The sequence below is a fragment of the Aulostomus chinensis genome, chromosome 18 (genome assembly GCF_037954235.1).
Source record: "Aulostomus chinensis isolate RoL2024-O1b breed Wild chromosome 18, RoL_Achi_v1.0, whole genome shotgun sequence".
NCBI classification, from domain to species: domain Eukaryota; kingdom Metazoa; phylum Chordata; class Actinopteri; order Syngnathiformes; family Aulostomidae; genus Aulostomus; species Aulostomus chinensis.
In genome coordinates, this window is record NC_141337.1 from 9848997 (window position 1) to 9866939 (window position 17943).

Consider the following 17943-nt stretch of genomic DNA (forward strand, 5'->3'; position numbering starts at 1 on the left):
TAGTTTACTTTTTGTCAATGCAGCAAATGTGCCGTTTGACTTAAATTCGAAGCAACGGTTTATCCGTTGTTAGATTGTGTTGTTACTATGCACTAAGTGACATAATATTGCTTAAAATATTTTCTTGTGAGGGGGAAAAAAATTCCTTCATGAATGAAGACACGTGACCAAACACGATGACGTCTAGCTTCGTTACAAGAGAAAGGAATCAACAAGGAGAGTACGAGCTGGCATCTGGGGGTCGCTCCCGCTCCTGTCATCTAATTGCAACGGTGCCTCTAATATTTTTCACGGTATGAGAAGAGGGCAGTGGAAGCTGTAACTCAGGAGAGCGTCATTCTTCGGTCAGGTGAGTCTGGCAAGCAAAAGGGACTCGGTGTTGTGCTGAGTGTGCATGCCTTCCCTCGCGTCGCCGCTGCTGACAAGCTGGCCGCGGTTAGCTTCATGCGCTAGCTGCCTAGCTATTATTTAGCTAGCTTGTTTTAACCAGAAGCCGCTTTCAAACTAAAATGACCACGTATGTAGTCAAGCTGTGTTAGCTCTTATTATGAAAGCTAATACCGGAAAAGCTTGTATAGACATGAAACAACAGTTTGGCATCAAGTGTATTGATATGGTAGCTAATCTTGTGTACATGAGGTGCTAATAAAATCTTGAGGTTGGATGTCGCGCGGCGTAAAGTCAACCGTTTCCCGCGTGAAAAGCAGCTGTTTCCCCCCTATTTGTTTGTGGCGCTTCGGTGATAGTGGGACGGCTGAGCACGGGGATTTCCTCGCTTGTTTGTTTGGTGGGCGGGGAGTTGAGTGTTTGTCACTTTCGCAAGCAGGCGTTGGGAGGTCGCTGGCAGAGTCGCGGAATGTCAAAACTGTGTAATTAGGCTGCTTTAATGCAACACGCCGGTGGCCGGTGTATCGCGGCGCTGCTCGCTGGTCTGTCAACTCATGCGCTTCTTACCGTGCAAACCTGCTGCTTCATCACCTCCTCACCGTGAAAGGGAGCCAACCGAGGCAGCGATTAAGCGAGATCAGGTTGGTTGTATTATTCTCTCTCAGTCTAAACTGGATGTTAAATCCTAGCACCTTTTGGCTGCATGCGTGGATTTAATCTCTAAGGAAATGCTCCTGTATTATCCTGTTGAATTGGTTCACCTTAAGTGACAATCCGTGGTGAAATTGTAACAATGGCAAATGAAACCAGTCGTCCTTGGCTTTAACATCAGAGCCATCAAGAGGTATTTTTATCATGCTGAATCATCACAATGATGTATTTAGTCGTCCTCGGAATCCACCCCGAAATATGGCACCACCGGACAAAGGTCTGCGCGGTGGATAAGGGTCGATGCTTATCTCCAAACCGTCGTTATTGTTGTTGTTATTATTAAGGAGATGCATCGAGATGTTGCTGATTTGCCGCGCAAGTCAGGCTTTAAGCCATCAAGTGATGATCATTTATCAATAGTCTCATCTATATTCAGAATAGAATGTGCATCTTATTACACTGCTGCTGTCATGATCAACAAACAGGGTGTGAGTTCATTCGGACTGGGTGGCAGCTGTCAGCTAAATCCATTTTAAAAATGCATGATAAGCAATATATTATGCTTGTGTTGTTATAATGGAGTCCTGCTGGTTAAATCGGGTCATGTGTAATTATGGAATGTGTAGGAAGTTAAAAACAATTATCAGGTAGTATTTGAAAATAAATGCAAGAATAGGGAATTTGTTTGCATGCATGTGGCGTGCTGTAAATATTTTAGAAATAATGATGAGAACCAGATGTCTTTAGAGCACACTTAATTTCTCCTATTTTGGCATGGGATATGCTTTGGTTTTTCTGTGTGTGACATGATGAAATTTTCAGCCCATTAGAGTGCATGAGAGTGGGTAATGAATTATCCACGGAGAATCTCTGTGCGATTTTGAAAAGTCACCTTGGAAACTGTTGAGCATATATAGGCAGAGCTAAATAGATAGAAGTTGCCCGTTCTTGCTCTGATATCCAACTTATTTCATCATTATTTCATCATCTCTGTTCATGTGTGCCGGGCATTGAAGTGTGTTTAGAAGACAGGCCAGTTCTACGTCAGAGGCTCAGCTTTGCAATAAAGCGTAATGCCCATCTCTGCCTCTCTCTGCAGGTAACAAGAATAGATGAGGGCCCATATACGAGCCCGATGAAGCTGGCAATGGTGTGCGGATGGAGGGAGGGAGTGGTGGAGATCAGCTCTGAGATTTATTACCTCTTGCATTGAGGTATCGGAGATAAAATAAGGGTAGAAACCATAGAGGTGATCTGAATCCACAACTCATACCTTGTGTGGTGTTGCTCAGCATGGGCAGATGATGAAGAGAATATGTAAGGTTGATGAAACAAGAAGCAAGACTTTGCATAGCGTAGGGTGCAGTCTGGCCAACACCTCTGCATGGCCAACACTGATGTGCCTTGGGAGTAGTTACGCTTATTCAGGACAATTAATAGCCTCCAGAAAGGAACACAAATGTAGGATTTGTCCACAAAAGTGCTGCTTAAGCTGCACGGGGAAATGGGAATGCCTGGAAGCAAGGGAGAGAAAGATCAATATATTTTTTTCTCTTTTTTTGCAATAGGGAGGGAATGTTGGTGATGAAACCTCTTGCAAGTGTGATTGCTAAGCATTGCGATATGCCCGCTCCACTTCTCAAAGTAATACTTTCATCCAGACAGTGGCAAGTGTATGATGAATTTCTGTTTGGAACTTGAATTTGGTTCGGCTTGTTCATTACTGCCCCCGGTGTGTTCATAATTTAGATTGTCCATGATTGGGCACACATGGATGAGCATAAAGTGTAGAGTTGGCTACCCTTTAATCTTAGCTGATATCTGTGCAAGATACATCAGTGGTAAACTGATGTAGCACAGTGATCTCACCTTATCAAGTCTTGCTGAGTAAAAATGAATCAAATGAATAACACAGGGTGGAAGTGACTTGTTTCTCAAGAAACAGGTGAATAACACAAGGCTGTTTTCACTCATGTTTTGTGGTGTCCCAGGCTGGATGTATACATAGAATTTTCTAAGGAGGTTAAAGATAGTGAGGCCTGCTTCTAAGATGAGCAGTGTGTAACCCACATTGGAGACAAACTCTTGCAGATCATTAGTCTGCCTGAAGTACTGCCTGAATTGGTTGTTGGTAAAAAGGACAAACCTTATTTGGATTTGTTTGTGTCATGGCTCGATATCACATTTTTATGTCTGATACTACAGCCTTGAGTATCTGACAACACTAATAACAAGCCGATAGCCCTTGTCCCTCTCTCTGAGGCAACTAAGCAATTGAAAATACATTTGTACTGTTGCGTTTTGCTTCACCTGCCATCTAAAAAAACATACATCTGTGTAAAACAAATATTGTAGTATTTAGTTGCGCAATAGCTGACACATGCCGCCCGTCTGTGTTAAACCTGACTCTTCTCTCTTTGCAACATGTTGCTCAATGTGTATTTGAGCAATTACTTGGGAATTTGGGCAAATGGATTGGGTTATATTAACATATATTTCCAATATCTGATTGAGAGATTTGGGCCGATATTCCTTATTTGAGTATTTATACATGTGTTTAATATACATTAAGAAGATTTCAAAATTTATATTTGCCACTTACTTCATGCGATAAATTTTTACTGGCATAAATATGGTGGTGTAGTTTGATGCGTATACATTATTTGTTTGTGTAAATATTCCCGAATTTGCAAAAGCAAAGCAATATAAATGGAACCAATAAAAACTGCCCCTGCACAGTCTGTAAGGGTTGGGTCGTAATTCTTTGTGCAACAGCACACAAAACTCAAGTACTTTGGTTTGTTCAGTTAGGACTTCTGTTTTGAAATCGTGCTTCTGTGTATTTTCTGCACAGAAACAATAGAGGAAATTGCTTGTTTCATTCTCTCACTAAATCCTGCTTTACTGAACAAACTCCGGCTTTGTCTTAATTATTTCTTTTCACAAATAAATAAAACCAAATAATAAGACATCAATTTTGATGCTGCATTAAATTAGCTGTACTTGTTTATTATGAACTGGTAAATACAGAGAAGGGATAGGTTTACTTCTTGAGAATTTGCATTTATGAATATGGTATTTGGTAAGGACATTGATGCGGTCAGTTGTCATAATCAGCCTTCAGATTCAAGGAAGTATCATAATACCATCCAAATCTATCAAAGAAATTGCCCATTAGGAATGGAAGCTATCTTGAAATACTGTTTATTTTGAAAGTTATTTGTATTGCATACAGTATACAAATGAAAACTAGACTCTGGGTCCTCTTTGGAGAAAGGAGATTGTGCACATCTGCCGTCTAATTGGAGATGATGCAGCAGTTGTGTGTATATTTGGACCTTTGCCAATGTAACATTTTACAGATTTAATAATCTGTGGGTTTTCAAGAGGCTTTAAGGTGTCTTCCTCAGTTAGTTATGTGAAAATGGCATTGATCGTCCTCACTGTTGAGACTGTATCTCAGTTTTGAGTGATATGTCATTTAATTGCTCGCTTAAAAATAGCAGTCGTTTGCCTAACACAGTGGCTACTTTATGTTCTGATGACCCGCGGGCACCACTGCGAGGAATTAATCAGCCAGTGTTTATGTGGACTTGGGGTTGGCCGATATGATTTTAGACTAATTAAAAGTAAGGCAAGGAGGCCAATAGCTAATTATTAGGGCTATTATTCTGTTGTGGTAAATGTTACATTTTTGTTCAAATTTCATAGCTACTCAAACCCCAAAACAGGGTTCATTTAAAGGAATACATGATCAATAGAGTGAAATATTTTTAAAATAACTTCTAAAACATAAATCAGTTTAAGCGCCCCCAAAATGCTTAGGAATAAGCTAAATGAAAAATTAGTTAATGCATTAGTGACGTGATTTTTTTTATATCACTATCCTTGTTTATATTTTGGTCCAGGGAAAAACTGACATTAGCGTTCAAGTTTTGTTCAAAAAAAACTTTGGGGCAGGGTTCTTCTTAGTCCCCTCCTTTCTGGGTTTTATATTTGCTCGTCTTACATTAAATAAATGTTGCTCGGAAAGTTATTTTGCTTATACACTCAGTGCTTCTGGCAAGCCATTGTTGTTGAGTCAGACTGTGCCTTGGAGAGTGAAGAGTGCGTCAGAGGAGTGCATGCATCACAAAAGGGGACTTCTATTTATCAGCCAGCGGATATAAGTGTGCCGATAGTGATAATAATCAAAGTGACTACTGTAATGTCAAGCAGATTATTGGGCATTACTGATAACTCGTCAACCCCTGCTGTATCGCACATTAAATTTGAGGAAGTTGTCAAAAGAAATTGGAGACCATTTGACTCCAGTCTTCAAAAAGCCAAAATTCAGTATTTATTCAGTTATTTAGTATTTGGCTTGCATTCCCGTGGTGCTCATGAAAGAATATTAATCCCCTGTGGATGGACACACTTGCTGCAGTGGGGATCATACAAATTTACTCCTCTTCTGCTTTGATATTTGATATCTTATACTTCTAATTTTCCCAAAAACTCTAAGCTTGAGTTGAGACCAAAATATTCCAGGAAATTAGACAACGGTCATATTGAGGACTCCACACTGCAGTGATCAGCTGAATTCTTGGTTTGCTGTCTTTCTTCTCTATTAAGTCTAACTGCACACTGGGCTGCTGTAATGTATTTATTTTTGGACAGGCCCCATACCCTGTAGGCAGACGTCAGCAATCACTTATCATGAATTGAACTGAGCAGTGGCAGTGTTATTAATAGAAATTGTAACTTTTAGGTAAAAACTAACTACTAGTTGTGTTTGTATCTATGTTATATGCTATCTGTCTGGAATCAAAACAAGATTATAATGATGCAGATGCTTTTTAGCAATCTTTGGTTTGACCTCGTCACATTTTGTTTTATTGTACCTTAAATCATAGCTGTGCAGTGAAATATGTCACTTTAAATTACCGGGTCATTAAAATGTGTCCAGTTTATCCTGTGTGCTACAAAGGTGGCATTATAGTTTTAAGGTCACTACCATATGCATTTAATATGTATGCAACCAGTGTGCAGTAAAGCTTCTGGATATTTTGTCAGTGAGTGGGTTGCCTTGCCTCTGCCAGTGCAAGGCCGAAGTATCAAGAGCTATTCTCTTCCTGTTTAATCAAGTCCTCCAGGCAGATACAGCGGATGGCCAATGAAGTCTCTCCTCCTGCTTGTACTAACAGGGCAGCTCCAGTAGTAAACAGCAGCTGCCGAGTTTGGAAATAGATTCTGTATCGAAACGCCGGCTAATGCAAACCAGTCTAACCTAAGTCCTTCTGGATGAGCCTCACATTATCAGTGACGAGAAAACACAAAATCCCTGGGGGGTGATGATTCATGTTTTCACTTTAAACCACATGTGGTGGATCCAAAGCCTGGACTTAAATGTGCCACGGAACCTACGAGGTTTCACTTGTGATTTTTCACAGCTAGTCAAAAATACTTCATCAAGCTGGCATAATGCATTTAATAAATAAGAATGTTTTGCATCAGGAATCTTTATGAACATCCAGACATTGTGTAATGTTCTCAATTGTCATGGATGTTAACTAATCCTGAAAGGCAAGCCTGATATAGTTCAGGTTAGTTGCAAACCATGTCTTTACAATGACTGGTAGAATTTTAAAATGCATTTTTCTAAAGCCAGTTTGTAGTTTATTGATCTCCAAGTGTCTTTGTTAAAATGCAATGCTTTGTAAAATTGGATATAAATGTAGCCTGCCAAAGCCTCTGAACAAGTGCTAATAAATAATCACAACCACTCAAGCATGGTTCACTTGTGCCAGCTTGTGCAGCAGGTACCGCTACATTCCTACCCTTTCAAGTCTGCTTTTAGGTGGATAAAAGTCATAGAATCCTTGGATGACACATCAGGTCTCCAGTTTACCATCATAGCTTTAATTTTTTTTTAATGAGTCATATCATATCAATTTTTAGAATATTACTTTTGAAGCTGAATGATGGACTGATCAATCGTGTTGACTGCTAAGATTTTTTAAGATGTGCTCAAAAGGCAAATTAAATTTTAAAAAGTCTCATTATTTATTTATGTAAGTTTACAAAAGTATGTTCTCTCACAGAAATGAGTACCATTCGATCTGCAGATAAACATGCACTAAAACTTAATTTATGATTACCTGTTGACCTCTATGTGTAACTTCAGAGAATGTATGATAGGTTAACTGCCAATACCACAACATCAGCCTTCCTAAAATATTGGCATCAGCCAAAGAAAACCCATAGTCATCCACTACTGTGGTAAAATTGCCACCTGTTATTAGTTTTCATACACAACCACGCAGGGCACCATCACCACTGTCTTATTTTCCAGTGTTGCTGCAACTGGAAAAGCGTAGAGATTAAACTATTTTTGTAATATTCACCCTCTGCAGCAGCTGTTCGTCTCTACTCCTGTTGCATCTCGACTTCCTCTCTTCACATTTTCCTGTCGCCCTCTCTCGTTTGACATTATCAGAACAATGGAAGAGGGAAGACTACATGCGGTGGTCGAGACCGAGAACTGTCTCCAACTGCACCACTCACAGTCCTGTTATTAACAAGAACGAGCTCTACATTTTGATTAGCTGCTATTTTAACATTGCTCTAAACCTCTGCTGGTCACATTTCCTTCTAAAGGCAAAATTGATCTCTCTTCTCCCTCCTTTTTTGTCATTCTTATTTCACACTCTACATACTTGGTAGTTAATAGCTTCCATCCTCTTTCCCCATCCTAGCTTTAACACACACACAAGTTTATTCCAGTCTTCCTGTAAGTCTTCCAGTGCTATCAGAGTAGTCCGATTTTTAATTTGCAGTTAAATGGCTCCCAACACATGCTGCCTGCTTGATAATTGACTTCACTCACTAAACGCAGGAATGATTAGATCTGAACATCTAGAAGGTGATCTTTTCAACTCTGAATTTGAAGGGAGGGAGTAAAAGTAGTGGCTCTGATCAGGCACGATGTGATGAGAATGGCTATTTATGGCATGGAGGGTGAAAATGTTGGCAGGCTGCTAAGAGCAACTCAACCAAGAGAACAGCAAGTGGACGATATGACAAGCACAGAGTATACATTAATTAGCCAAACATTATTGAGAGAGTGATGTCTTTTTGTTTTTTACACGCTAATCTCATGATGTGCTTCTCACCGATTTTGTGGTCATCAACACTCTTAAATCCTGTGGAAAGTCCATGATAATCAAGCGAGAGGCTACAACACTGATACATTATTTATCAAGGAAACCGATCATACTGATTTTATATTCAGGGCTGTTCTTTTTGTAAATCAAACATGCAGGTTTTACAAAGGATGAACAATTCCATGATCTGAATCCAAGCCAATTTGCATGACTCAGAAAACCTCTATAAATTGGTCATCACAGAAGATAGAAATTTAGAGCAGTGTTATGAGCAAAATGAGCCACACTGTCTCCTCTCGAGAGCAAAGTGAGTTCTTTGTGAGATGTTATTTGTATTTAGTTTCCCAGAACTTAGCTGCTTCGTTGGAATCTGCCTCTTCTTTCCTGAGAACACTCTTTCATCAGCATGCACCTCCACTGTTTAGTTTCATTCCCTTCATTAGCAAGCTGCCAGTGCCAAGTGCCTAGAAGCTCCTTTTCAAGAATTGATCGTGGCAAGTTAAATTTATATTGGCATGTGTGGTTTTGGCAATCCGTCTCTGCGTGGATACATGTGCATGTGATCAGTTATGTGATATGCAATCCACTCTCATGTCTCAGTAAAGCCTGCGCCCGTTAGTCCTCCCGAGCCATGTTTAGTATTCAGAGAACAAGCGCTGTTGTAATCTGGATTCTGAGGCAGGTTACTGGGGTTTTTGTTTGCTCTTATGGCCCTGATAATCCTGTTACACTGCTGTCAAGTGGAGATGGCTCTCCCTGCAGCCCTGAACCACCATGCGTGCCACCTCCAGTACCAGAAATCCACCCCCTCCCCCCCTTTTCACCGCCCCCAACAGCTTACCGCCATTTTGAGACAGTCGTTGATGGAAGACCCTTGGATGTATCCTTGAAGAATCACCTCCTGAGCATCTTTATTCAGCCTCCCACCCCCACCCCCCACTTTAGGCAGTGAACGACAGTGATAAATATTCATCAGGCGACACAGTGTGGATGCTGTAGTCTCAGCTCCCCCTCAACAAAGGGTCCCCTAGCTAATGGTGTCCATCCTTGGCAACCCCCCTGGAGAGATCCTGTGGTGGAGATGAGATCATTAACGCATGACACGGGCTCAAGGCAGGACCTATCATGTCACATCAGCATTTATACCACCAGAGCACCCCCTTCCCCTTGAGCCTCAACCTAAGCCAACCCCACCTTCGCGAGCTGCTCTTTATAGATTTAGATGAACACAGACAGCTTTTGAAGGTTGGCTGGGTTGCTCTCGTCCTGTTAGTTCAACTTCACAACTTCCTAATTGGCACTTTGGTTTTGGTCCTTGCTGAGATCAGTATTTTTTTTTCTCCCTCAACGTGTTCTTCTCAAGCTCCTCTAAATGTGTTGAGTGTGCATTTTTCACAAGGCTGTTTGCTCTCTCTCTCCCTCTCTCTCTCTCTCGCTCTCCCTTTCTTTTCTTCTCACGCTCTCTTTCCCCTCTCTCTGTCTGTCTCTATCACTTCCCCTCCTTCCTTTTTACCTGGGTGACCACACTCAGCGTTTTCTATTTCCTGTGGGTGTGATGTCTCTCCTCCACAAGCAATCAGCTCTGATTTGTCAGCATTCTTCCAGGCGATTCATAAAAATTCAGCAAGCACCTACAAAAGATGTCTGTGTCCCTTCGCTTGCTCCCCATCTCCACTGCCCCTGCGCTACAATCTGCCACTCACTCCTCCTGCTGGAGGCCCACATAAAATAACTACAAGAAAGACGTCGGTTGGTGTTCACTGTCTGCAGTTATGACTGTTAGAGAGCGAACTTGTCAAATACAAGAGCATGCCGTTGCCATCATTCTGTGCAAGATATATTTTTCTTGGCTCATGTTTCTGAAATTATAGGTGTGTTTTTCTATTCTTTGCCTGCGTCTGTCTCCCCATGCCTCTTGTCTCTGTATGACATGCCTGGTAGTGGAAGGGAGCAGCTGTGCATTGGACCTTGTCTGTGTTGTGCTGCCATGCCCTGTCATTGGTAGCCGTCTGTTGGCAGCAGCCTGTGCTTGAGGGTTGCAGCCGGGGCGCAATCCCTCCACAGTGTCATATGGCGAGCTTTCAGTGTTCCAAGCCATGCCTACTATGTTACCCACACAGCTGTGAGACAGAATGCACCTCCTCAACCTGGATAATGTGTCACCCTTTTGCATTTTTAAGATACCGACTGTTTTTTGCACAATGTAAGGTCCAGGTTGCTGAGGGGGAAATGATTGGCTCATATGAAATTTGAAAGAAGCAGCTCTTTTTCCACACTGATCCCAGCAGCTATTAGTGGAGTACTTTCCTGTCTATTTGTCCATTATCTGTGCTTCATCAGGCAGACCATTATCCCATTATGTTTTGCATCTGTGGTCCAAATGCTAACTGGAAATGAGTCACCACAAAGGCCAGTGAAAGGTAGGTGTTACTATCAGTAAGCTATTCATAGCCAACCCAACAGGGATGAAAGTATTGCATGTAAAAAGTCCTCCACAAAATATGGAAAGTTTTTTTCCATCTGCAGCGCAGAGAAAGATTGCAGTTTTATGAGGAGCCAGACAACTTATTGAGGCATCAAGAATGCAAGTCACAATCTGACCTCATGTTATGTCCCCAGCCTGTGTGATAGTGTCGTATTCAGGTCATTTCTAACAAGTGTCTGTCTCTTTGTTTGCTCCAGGTGACTGGTCCACCTGTAGCACTTTTTTGTTGCCATGGAAATAACCCGGCAATCTCGGTGCTCTTCAGAGCTTCAACCTATCTCTTTCTTTTTTTGTCCTTTGCTCATATATCATATCTATATATGATGGCTAGCTTTGCGTAAGATATAAATGCATGCGCAACAACAATACTGTGATTCTTTTTGTCCCACATTCCTTTGTTTCTTTTTTGATGTTAAAATCACAAGAGCCCACATACATTTGTTTATATGCTCAGTACAAACACACACTATTGGGCTGTGTAAATCAGCTTACCGAGGCAATGTGCTGGCTGGGCTGTGGTGGGTGCCTGTGTCGCTGACACAGCATTTACTGTGTGTAGTGTAAAGCACCTAGGGCCACAACTGTGTGTGTGTGTGTGTGTGTGTGTGTGTGTGTGTGTGTGTGTGTGTGTGTGTGTGTGTGTGTGTGTTTATCCTGTAACAGAGCTCACAATGTGGAGGGCACCCAACCTTCTGTCTGTCTTACCACCAGTAGGTTAGATTTCTCGCCTGCACAGCTTCTTGGTGTTCCCTCAGTACAGACATGACAAAATAAACTGCATTGCAGCCCTTCTACTCTAGATGGTAGCTGAGCCCCTGCAGTGGTTACAGCATCTCCCCTTTTTCATTGATTTATTGGATTATAATTCGCACACTGACCAAACCTAGACAGGTCTAGACTGGAAAGAGCTTGTACAGTAGATGAAAGTCTGCACTGTGTCCTTTTGTCTGAGCTGAGGGAGTAGGTACGATAGAAAGGCTTGGGTCTTTTTTCAGTCTCTCCCATCCTCTGCTGTTCTGTCATTTGAGCACAATGCAAGGTTCATGTAAGGAATCTTGAAAGCACTTCCTACCACATTGTATGGTCTGGTTCTACTCAACAGCATCTAACTGCATTAGAGGGTGGAAATGTATCCTGCCAGGTTCGGTTGTTGTCCAGGTTGCACTCAATGGACAGAAGCGACATCATTTACAAGGATGTCTGAAATCCTTGACCCACTTTGGGCCCTTTTGTTGGGAAGAATTTTCCAAGACAATGAAAGTCATGGTCTGGCTTTGCTATAAATTGCATTGTTATGTATTTCACAGCAAAAGTAGTTTTCTTTTATTGTTCAAGCTCTGATGGTGATATTTCTTTTCACAGACCAACCAGCAGTATAGGTGGACGCGGCTGTCGTGGCATGACTACTACAAACAAGGGAAATAAGGCCTTGAAGGTAGATAGTTTGTTGTATGTTTGACAAAGCATCAACATCTTTATGTAGCATGTGTGAACATTCCTGCTCTAATCTACACCCCCAGGTGAAGCGGGAGCCAGGAGAAAATGGCACCAGCCTGACAGATGACGAGCTGGTGACCATGTCAGTGCGGGAGCTTAACCAGCATCTACGGGGCCTATCGAAGGAGGAAATTCTGCAGCTGAAGCAGCGGCGGCGTACCCTGAAGAATCGGGGTTATGCTGCCAGCTGTCGGGTGAAGCGCGTCACCCAGAAAGAAGAGCTTGAGAAGCAGAAGGCTCAGCTGCAGCAAGAAGTGGACAAGCTGGCCACAGAGAACGCCAGCATGAAGGTGGAGCTGGATGCTCTACGTTCAAAGTATGAGGCCCTCCAGAGCTTTGCCAGGACTGTGGCCCGCAACCCCGTGACCTCAGCCAGGGGACCTATGGCCTCAGTCATAGGACCCCTCATCCCTGGTAAAGTAGCTGCCACCAGCGTCATCACCATCGTCAAATCCAAAACGGAGGCTAGGTCGTAGTAGCAGAATGGACGGATTAACAATTTTCAAGACTTAATAAGTCAGTGCATTGTAACACGGCACAGGATCACCCCCCCGGCACTAACACAAACAATATGCTTCACCCTATTCCCCCTCGATGTGTGACTCAGCAATCTGTGAACAAGTTGTGGGATTTAGATTTTAACAGTTGATTCTCAAGGAATGGTTGGCAATCAAATCCTTTCATCTAAAAAGCCAGCGGTAGTGACGCTTAGGATGGCGATACAACTGAAGAGAGAGGGTCCGACTGCTCATAGATGGTTGTATGTGATGCGTCTGTTTTCGCCACGCTCAAAGTTGAGTCGTCTTAAGAATTGGTCTGTCTGTCATCTGATCTCAACCAGTAAAATCATAAATAATAGACACTACATCTTGACTATATTGTACAATACTGACAAAAAGAGCCAGCACACATCTCATAGTGAACTCCTTTGCTTGTTATTATGCACTGACTGGAATGAGGGTAAACAGCAAATGGTTGCAAACTCTTGGTGCGGATGTCTTTAAAACAGCCTGACAAACCCCCAAATCAGTAAATTTAGTTCAATTTGTGATTCTGTTGGTTGCCTGTCAAGAATATAAGCATGAAATAATGCTCCTGAATCCAGCATTCATTTCTGTTTATGCATCTGTGGCGGGCTTGAATGAACTTGTCATGATCAATATGACCGGTAGATGCAATAATATATGTATGCACTGAAAATACGAAGAGGTCTTGCATATCTATGGTAAGTGGAAGTGTTGATCAGCCGTCCTTATTATTATTATTATTATTATTATTATTATTACAATTATATTATTATTATTATAATTGCTCCAGAGTTGAGTGCCATTCCAGTATGACAAGATTCTTCAACAATATCTGAAAAGCTGAATGTTATTACAGTGGTATCCTCATGTTTTGTGGGGACAGTGTAATCCACAGACATTTTGAAACATGATTTTTGCTCATAGAAAACATGTTTTTGTTTTAAAAGATGTATATTGCATTTTTTTGTAATTACTTGTCGACAGGGCCGTCAAGATATTTCCAAAAGAAAATCTTTCACAAGCTTTACTGTTTTAATTGTTAAGGTGTAGAAAACTTTGTCTAATGTTGAGTTCTTGGTTTTTATTACTAGGTAGATTACCTTCCATTGTTTATAGAAATACAGAAAAAGAAAACATTAAAAAAAAAATCCTGTGACATCTTTTTTGCAATTGTACCAAAAGTGGCTTACTATTGAAGTCTGATAGCTTTTTCTAGTGACTAGGCGCGTACTGTGGGGTAGCGCGTGATGTGATGTGTAAGTGACAAGTTGGCAGTGTCGTTCACTGTATAGATGTCAATGCTGTGCTATTTAAAACAAATCTGTAGAGCTAAACTAGGTGGTGTAAACAAGGTCAATTGTCTTCGTGCGTATTGGCATCTGTAATATCCTCCGCTTCCTTGGTGTTAGTTACAAATCATATTGTCATAAGGAGCTCAACGTAATGAGCCATGTACGGCAGAATTAGGTGAAACGGCATTTGGGAATTCAAAAAAGCTGCATTCTAGTGAATACTAATTTAAAAGATTTTCCCTAAAGTGACGCTGTCATCACAGAATCTGAATAATGGTTGCACCTGGTGCTGGATGCCCTCTAAACACATCCTTCTGTAACCTGGAAGTAAATGACTTCATTATTGGGAAGACTTCATTATCATATTCATTCCAGCTACTTAATTGGTCTGATATTAAGGAGCCCTGGAGTGGCGACACAGAGAAATATATATATATTTTGGGGCCACGAGATGTAACCTTTTTGCCGGTAATAATTTGTTTTGAGGCCACATGAAATATCTTGTTCCCTCAATGTAGTTATTTTGAGGCCACAGGATATCACTTGTTCCACGAAACAACTTTTTTTGTGAGGCCACATTAAACAACTTGTTTCCTCCATTTAGTTTTCAGGCCACACGATGTTACTTGTTCTCAGAAATGAATTAACTTGTGGACACTAGATGCAACTTGTTCACTCAATGTAATTAACTCATGGCCATGAGATGTAATTCCTGCCGCAGATTAATCAAAGCATGGGAGATATTTTATGGTCATTGATTAAATTAAATCCTTAAATAAATTAATTAATGTGATTTAATCAATTTAATTCATTTTCAGCCACAAATTAATTAAATTGAGGAAGCAAGTTGGATCTCATGGCCTCAAAATAAATATTTTCTTTCTCCCTGTGGCTTCAAATATATTTTTCTCTCTCTCCAGGACAGGCCCAGAGCTCCGTCTCAATTAGCTCAGAGGAATAAAAACGAACAGCCCTTCAAATGTCGCTAAGCAAGTAGTAACATTGCATCAATTAGCATAAAAAGTAACCGCCAAATGGTGCAGCATCACTTGTCTAACTTCACCTGCTGGTGTTGGGATTTTCAGATTAAAAGATGAAGGCTTTGGTTGAAGGTTTGTATGCACTAAGCTCCGGCTTGTTTTGCTCAGGACAAAACAGGTCACTATAAAAATGAACAAATCAGTCTAGATGAGAGGCAGGGATGGCAGCTCTGTTCATTTTTTTTTCTTTCTTTCTTTTTTATAAGCATGTCATAAAGGGCTTCAATCCACACTCAGAACGAGACACAGCAGGACCACGTAGAATTACAATCAACAACAGCTGCCAGCAGCGCTTCTTCTGTGCCAAGTGTCGCATCACTCCTGGTCCTCTAAAAGGCATTTTAACAGTGAAGCAGTTTTACACCTCAAGGTGAAAGTAGTTGTGTGATGACATCAACAGAATGCACTTCATCCAGATCTCCTGCTGGTCAGAATGTCTCACAGTGTCAGCGAGGTGTTAATCTCAAAGCTCCACCTCAGCAAAAACACCTGGGTGCTGGTTACACTGTCTGTGCGCAAGTATCCTCTCCATGCTTAGGTATTTCCATTGACTGGTTTAACTGTGGGAAAATATATGTATCTGACTCTTGACATAGCCCAGTATTGATGTTGGCGTCCTTATTGCTGTGGCAGTCTTGTGGAGTTTTTTCGTGTCAAGTGTCTTTAAGGTGTTCGAGTGGCACCGTCGACCAATCTCTGAATCTCTGCTAGAGGTGACGATTCTCTCTCTCTCTGTCTCTCTCTCTCTGTCTCTCTCTCTCTCTCTCTCTCACACACACACATACAGGTGTATAGTATGTAGCTACAGTAGGTATTAATGACCATTGTGAAAAAGTGACCCTTAATATGCAACTCAGTGGAAAGGTGTGAAAGAGTAGATGTAAGAGTAATCAATATTGTCCAAGTGACTATGGTCTGTTATTTAATAATTGCTGTTTTTTGTACATTTTGTTTGTTTTGTGTTTCATTTTGCCCTCAGCTTTGGCATCCCTCAGTGGAAGAGCAGATGGCCCTTGTTCATAGTAACTAACATGTTAAAGAAACACAATGACTTTTAGGGAAATTTGTTTATTTGCCGTCCTGCCCAAAGTCAGACAGATACCCTCCTCTCCTCTGGGCCTGCATCGAGACCCACAGACACTGGCTGAAAGCTAGTTAGCTTTGCACAATGAATGGCAGCAAATGGGAAGTGTTAGCATTACTTTGTTAAAAGTCATGGAATCGATAAAGTTCTGAATCTTGGTTTGCCCAGAAGTCACCTGCAATTATTTTGACATAACCAGTGTTAGCCGTCTCTTCACTTGTCGAAAAATGTTTTGTTGACTGAACAAGTTACAGTGAGGTGCTGCGTGAAATCACTGCACTCAGTCTCGAAAGTAGTTCCGGCAATGTGTCTGATGATTTAAAAAAAAGAAAAGAATACAAGCCGCATAATTTTAATTTTTTTTATGGATAATTGGGTTGCAAAAGGTCTGAAATGCTTATATTTTGTACGACTGATTTGGCTGATAGGATATATTTACTGCATATATATTTTTATATGATATTCACACTTTGGAAATACTGTAGCATATGTAACATTGTGAATTTGAAAAATTTACTTTTTATTTTATTGCCGTTACATTTGGAAAAGCCCATAAATCACATGTTCAACTCAATGTTTCCTCATCGTAACCAACATGAATATTTACCGCTTGCCTGATATATTTTTAAAGCACCGCCGCTGTGTGCAGATCGTGATGATGTGCTGACATAATCACGCATCCCGATTCACAGGACTAAACCCTACTTGTATTGATGCAGGCAAAGTACAGAAAAGTCTATTAAATGAATTTGACTGTGATGTGCTAACACTTCCCATCTACTACCATTCATTGTGCTTAGCTAAGTAGCCGTCAGCTGATCTCAGTAGTTGTCTGCTCACCAGTGCATGCACAGAGGAGAGAGGGGGACAGTATTACATCTTCATACATATTTCCTGAATTGTTGTCATGTTCCTTTAAAACCGTGCAATGTTTGAAGGAGTCGTGAGATCAAGCCTTACTCACTAATTACTATGAAATTAGCTGATTTACCAGATCTATAAGCAGGACTATTATATAAATGTTAGTTTGTGCACTGAGTGAAGTGGATGCTACAACAGATTCTGTCAAAAGGGCCACTTGCAATATCTTTGTGTGTGTGTGTGTGCGTGCGTGCATGCGTGCGTGTGTGTCTGATCAAGGTTCCTCTGCTGCTACACCAGTCGTTAATGCTCGTCGTTCGCTGTAGCGTCATCCGCAGCATTTCTGTTCTCATTATGTATTTGAAATTGATCTTAACACTGTACTTTGTTCTGCAGATTTTGCTTCTTTTGTTTGTTGTTTTTTTTGTTGTTGTTTTTTTTTTTACCAGCAAAATGTTCGAGAGAATAAATAACAACACTTGTGCGGCAGTTGAATTAAGTAGCTCTCCAGACGGTGGCTTTTCTCATGATTATGCTTTGTAAACAGTTGACTGTGCAGGTTTTTTTCCTCCATGGAGTGGATCTGTGTTTCAAAGGTATAAAAATCTGACTAAAGTGAGTAATACAAAGTTAATAATAATTGTTTTGTTATTTTTCTGTATGGGTTGTAATAAAATATTGCAGTACTTTGTATGAAAACAGACGATAGTTAATTGTAACTATTTATAAATTAAATTATTGTACTTTTTGCAATCTGTAGATAAGTCCTATGTATTCATATATACAGTAACAACTGTGGATTTAAACGTGATTCTCTGAGGTGTCTAAGTTATTGATGTATATATTGTATGTTTGTTGATACAGCTTACTTTATTTTCTATAAGACCAATAAAATGTTTGGAAAAAGGCTTCTAAGCACTGTGTCATTTAAACCCTGTTGAAATGGGGTTTTGTCATATTCTGTGGCGTCATTG

At 40.9% G+C, this 17943-nt stretch overlaps 1 protein-coding gene across 2 annotated transcripts; it reads left to right on the forward strand.

Moving 5' to 3' along the window:
- Positions 1-164: 164 nt before the first annotated feature.
- Positions 165-17872, forward strand: LOC147245072 (transcription factor MafG). Of its 2 annotated transcripts, none has more exons than XM_086185306.1 (3): positions 165-349; positions 12031-12103; positions 12189-17872. In XM_086185306.1, exons 2-3 carry the CDS (start codon positions 12068-12070, stop codon positions 12639-12641), a joined length of 489 nt encoding a protein of 162 aa, XP_086041432.1. In that variant the 5' UTR covers positions 165-349; positions 12031-12067; the 3' UTR covers positions 12642-17872. The 2 variants fall into 2 exon arrangements, with proteins under 2 accessions (XP_086041432.1, XP_086041433.1); XM_086185307.1 differs by lacking the exon at positions 165-349 and adding an exon at positions 462-1028.
- Positions 17873-17943: the final 71 nt, after the last annotated feature.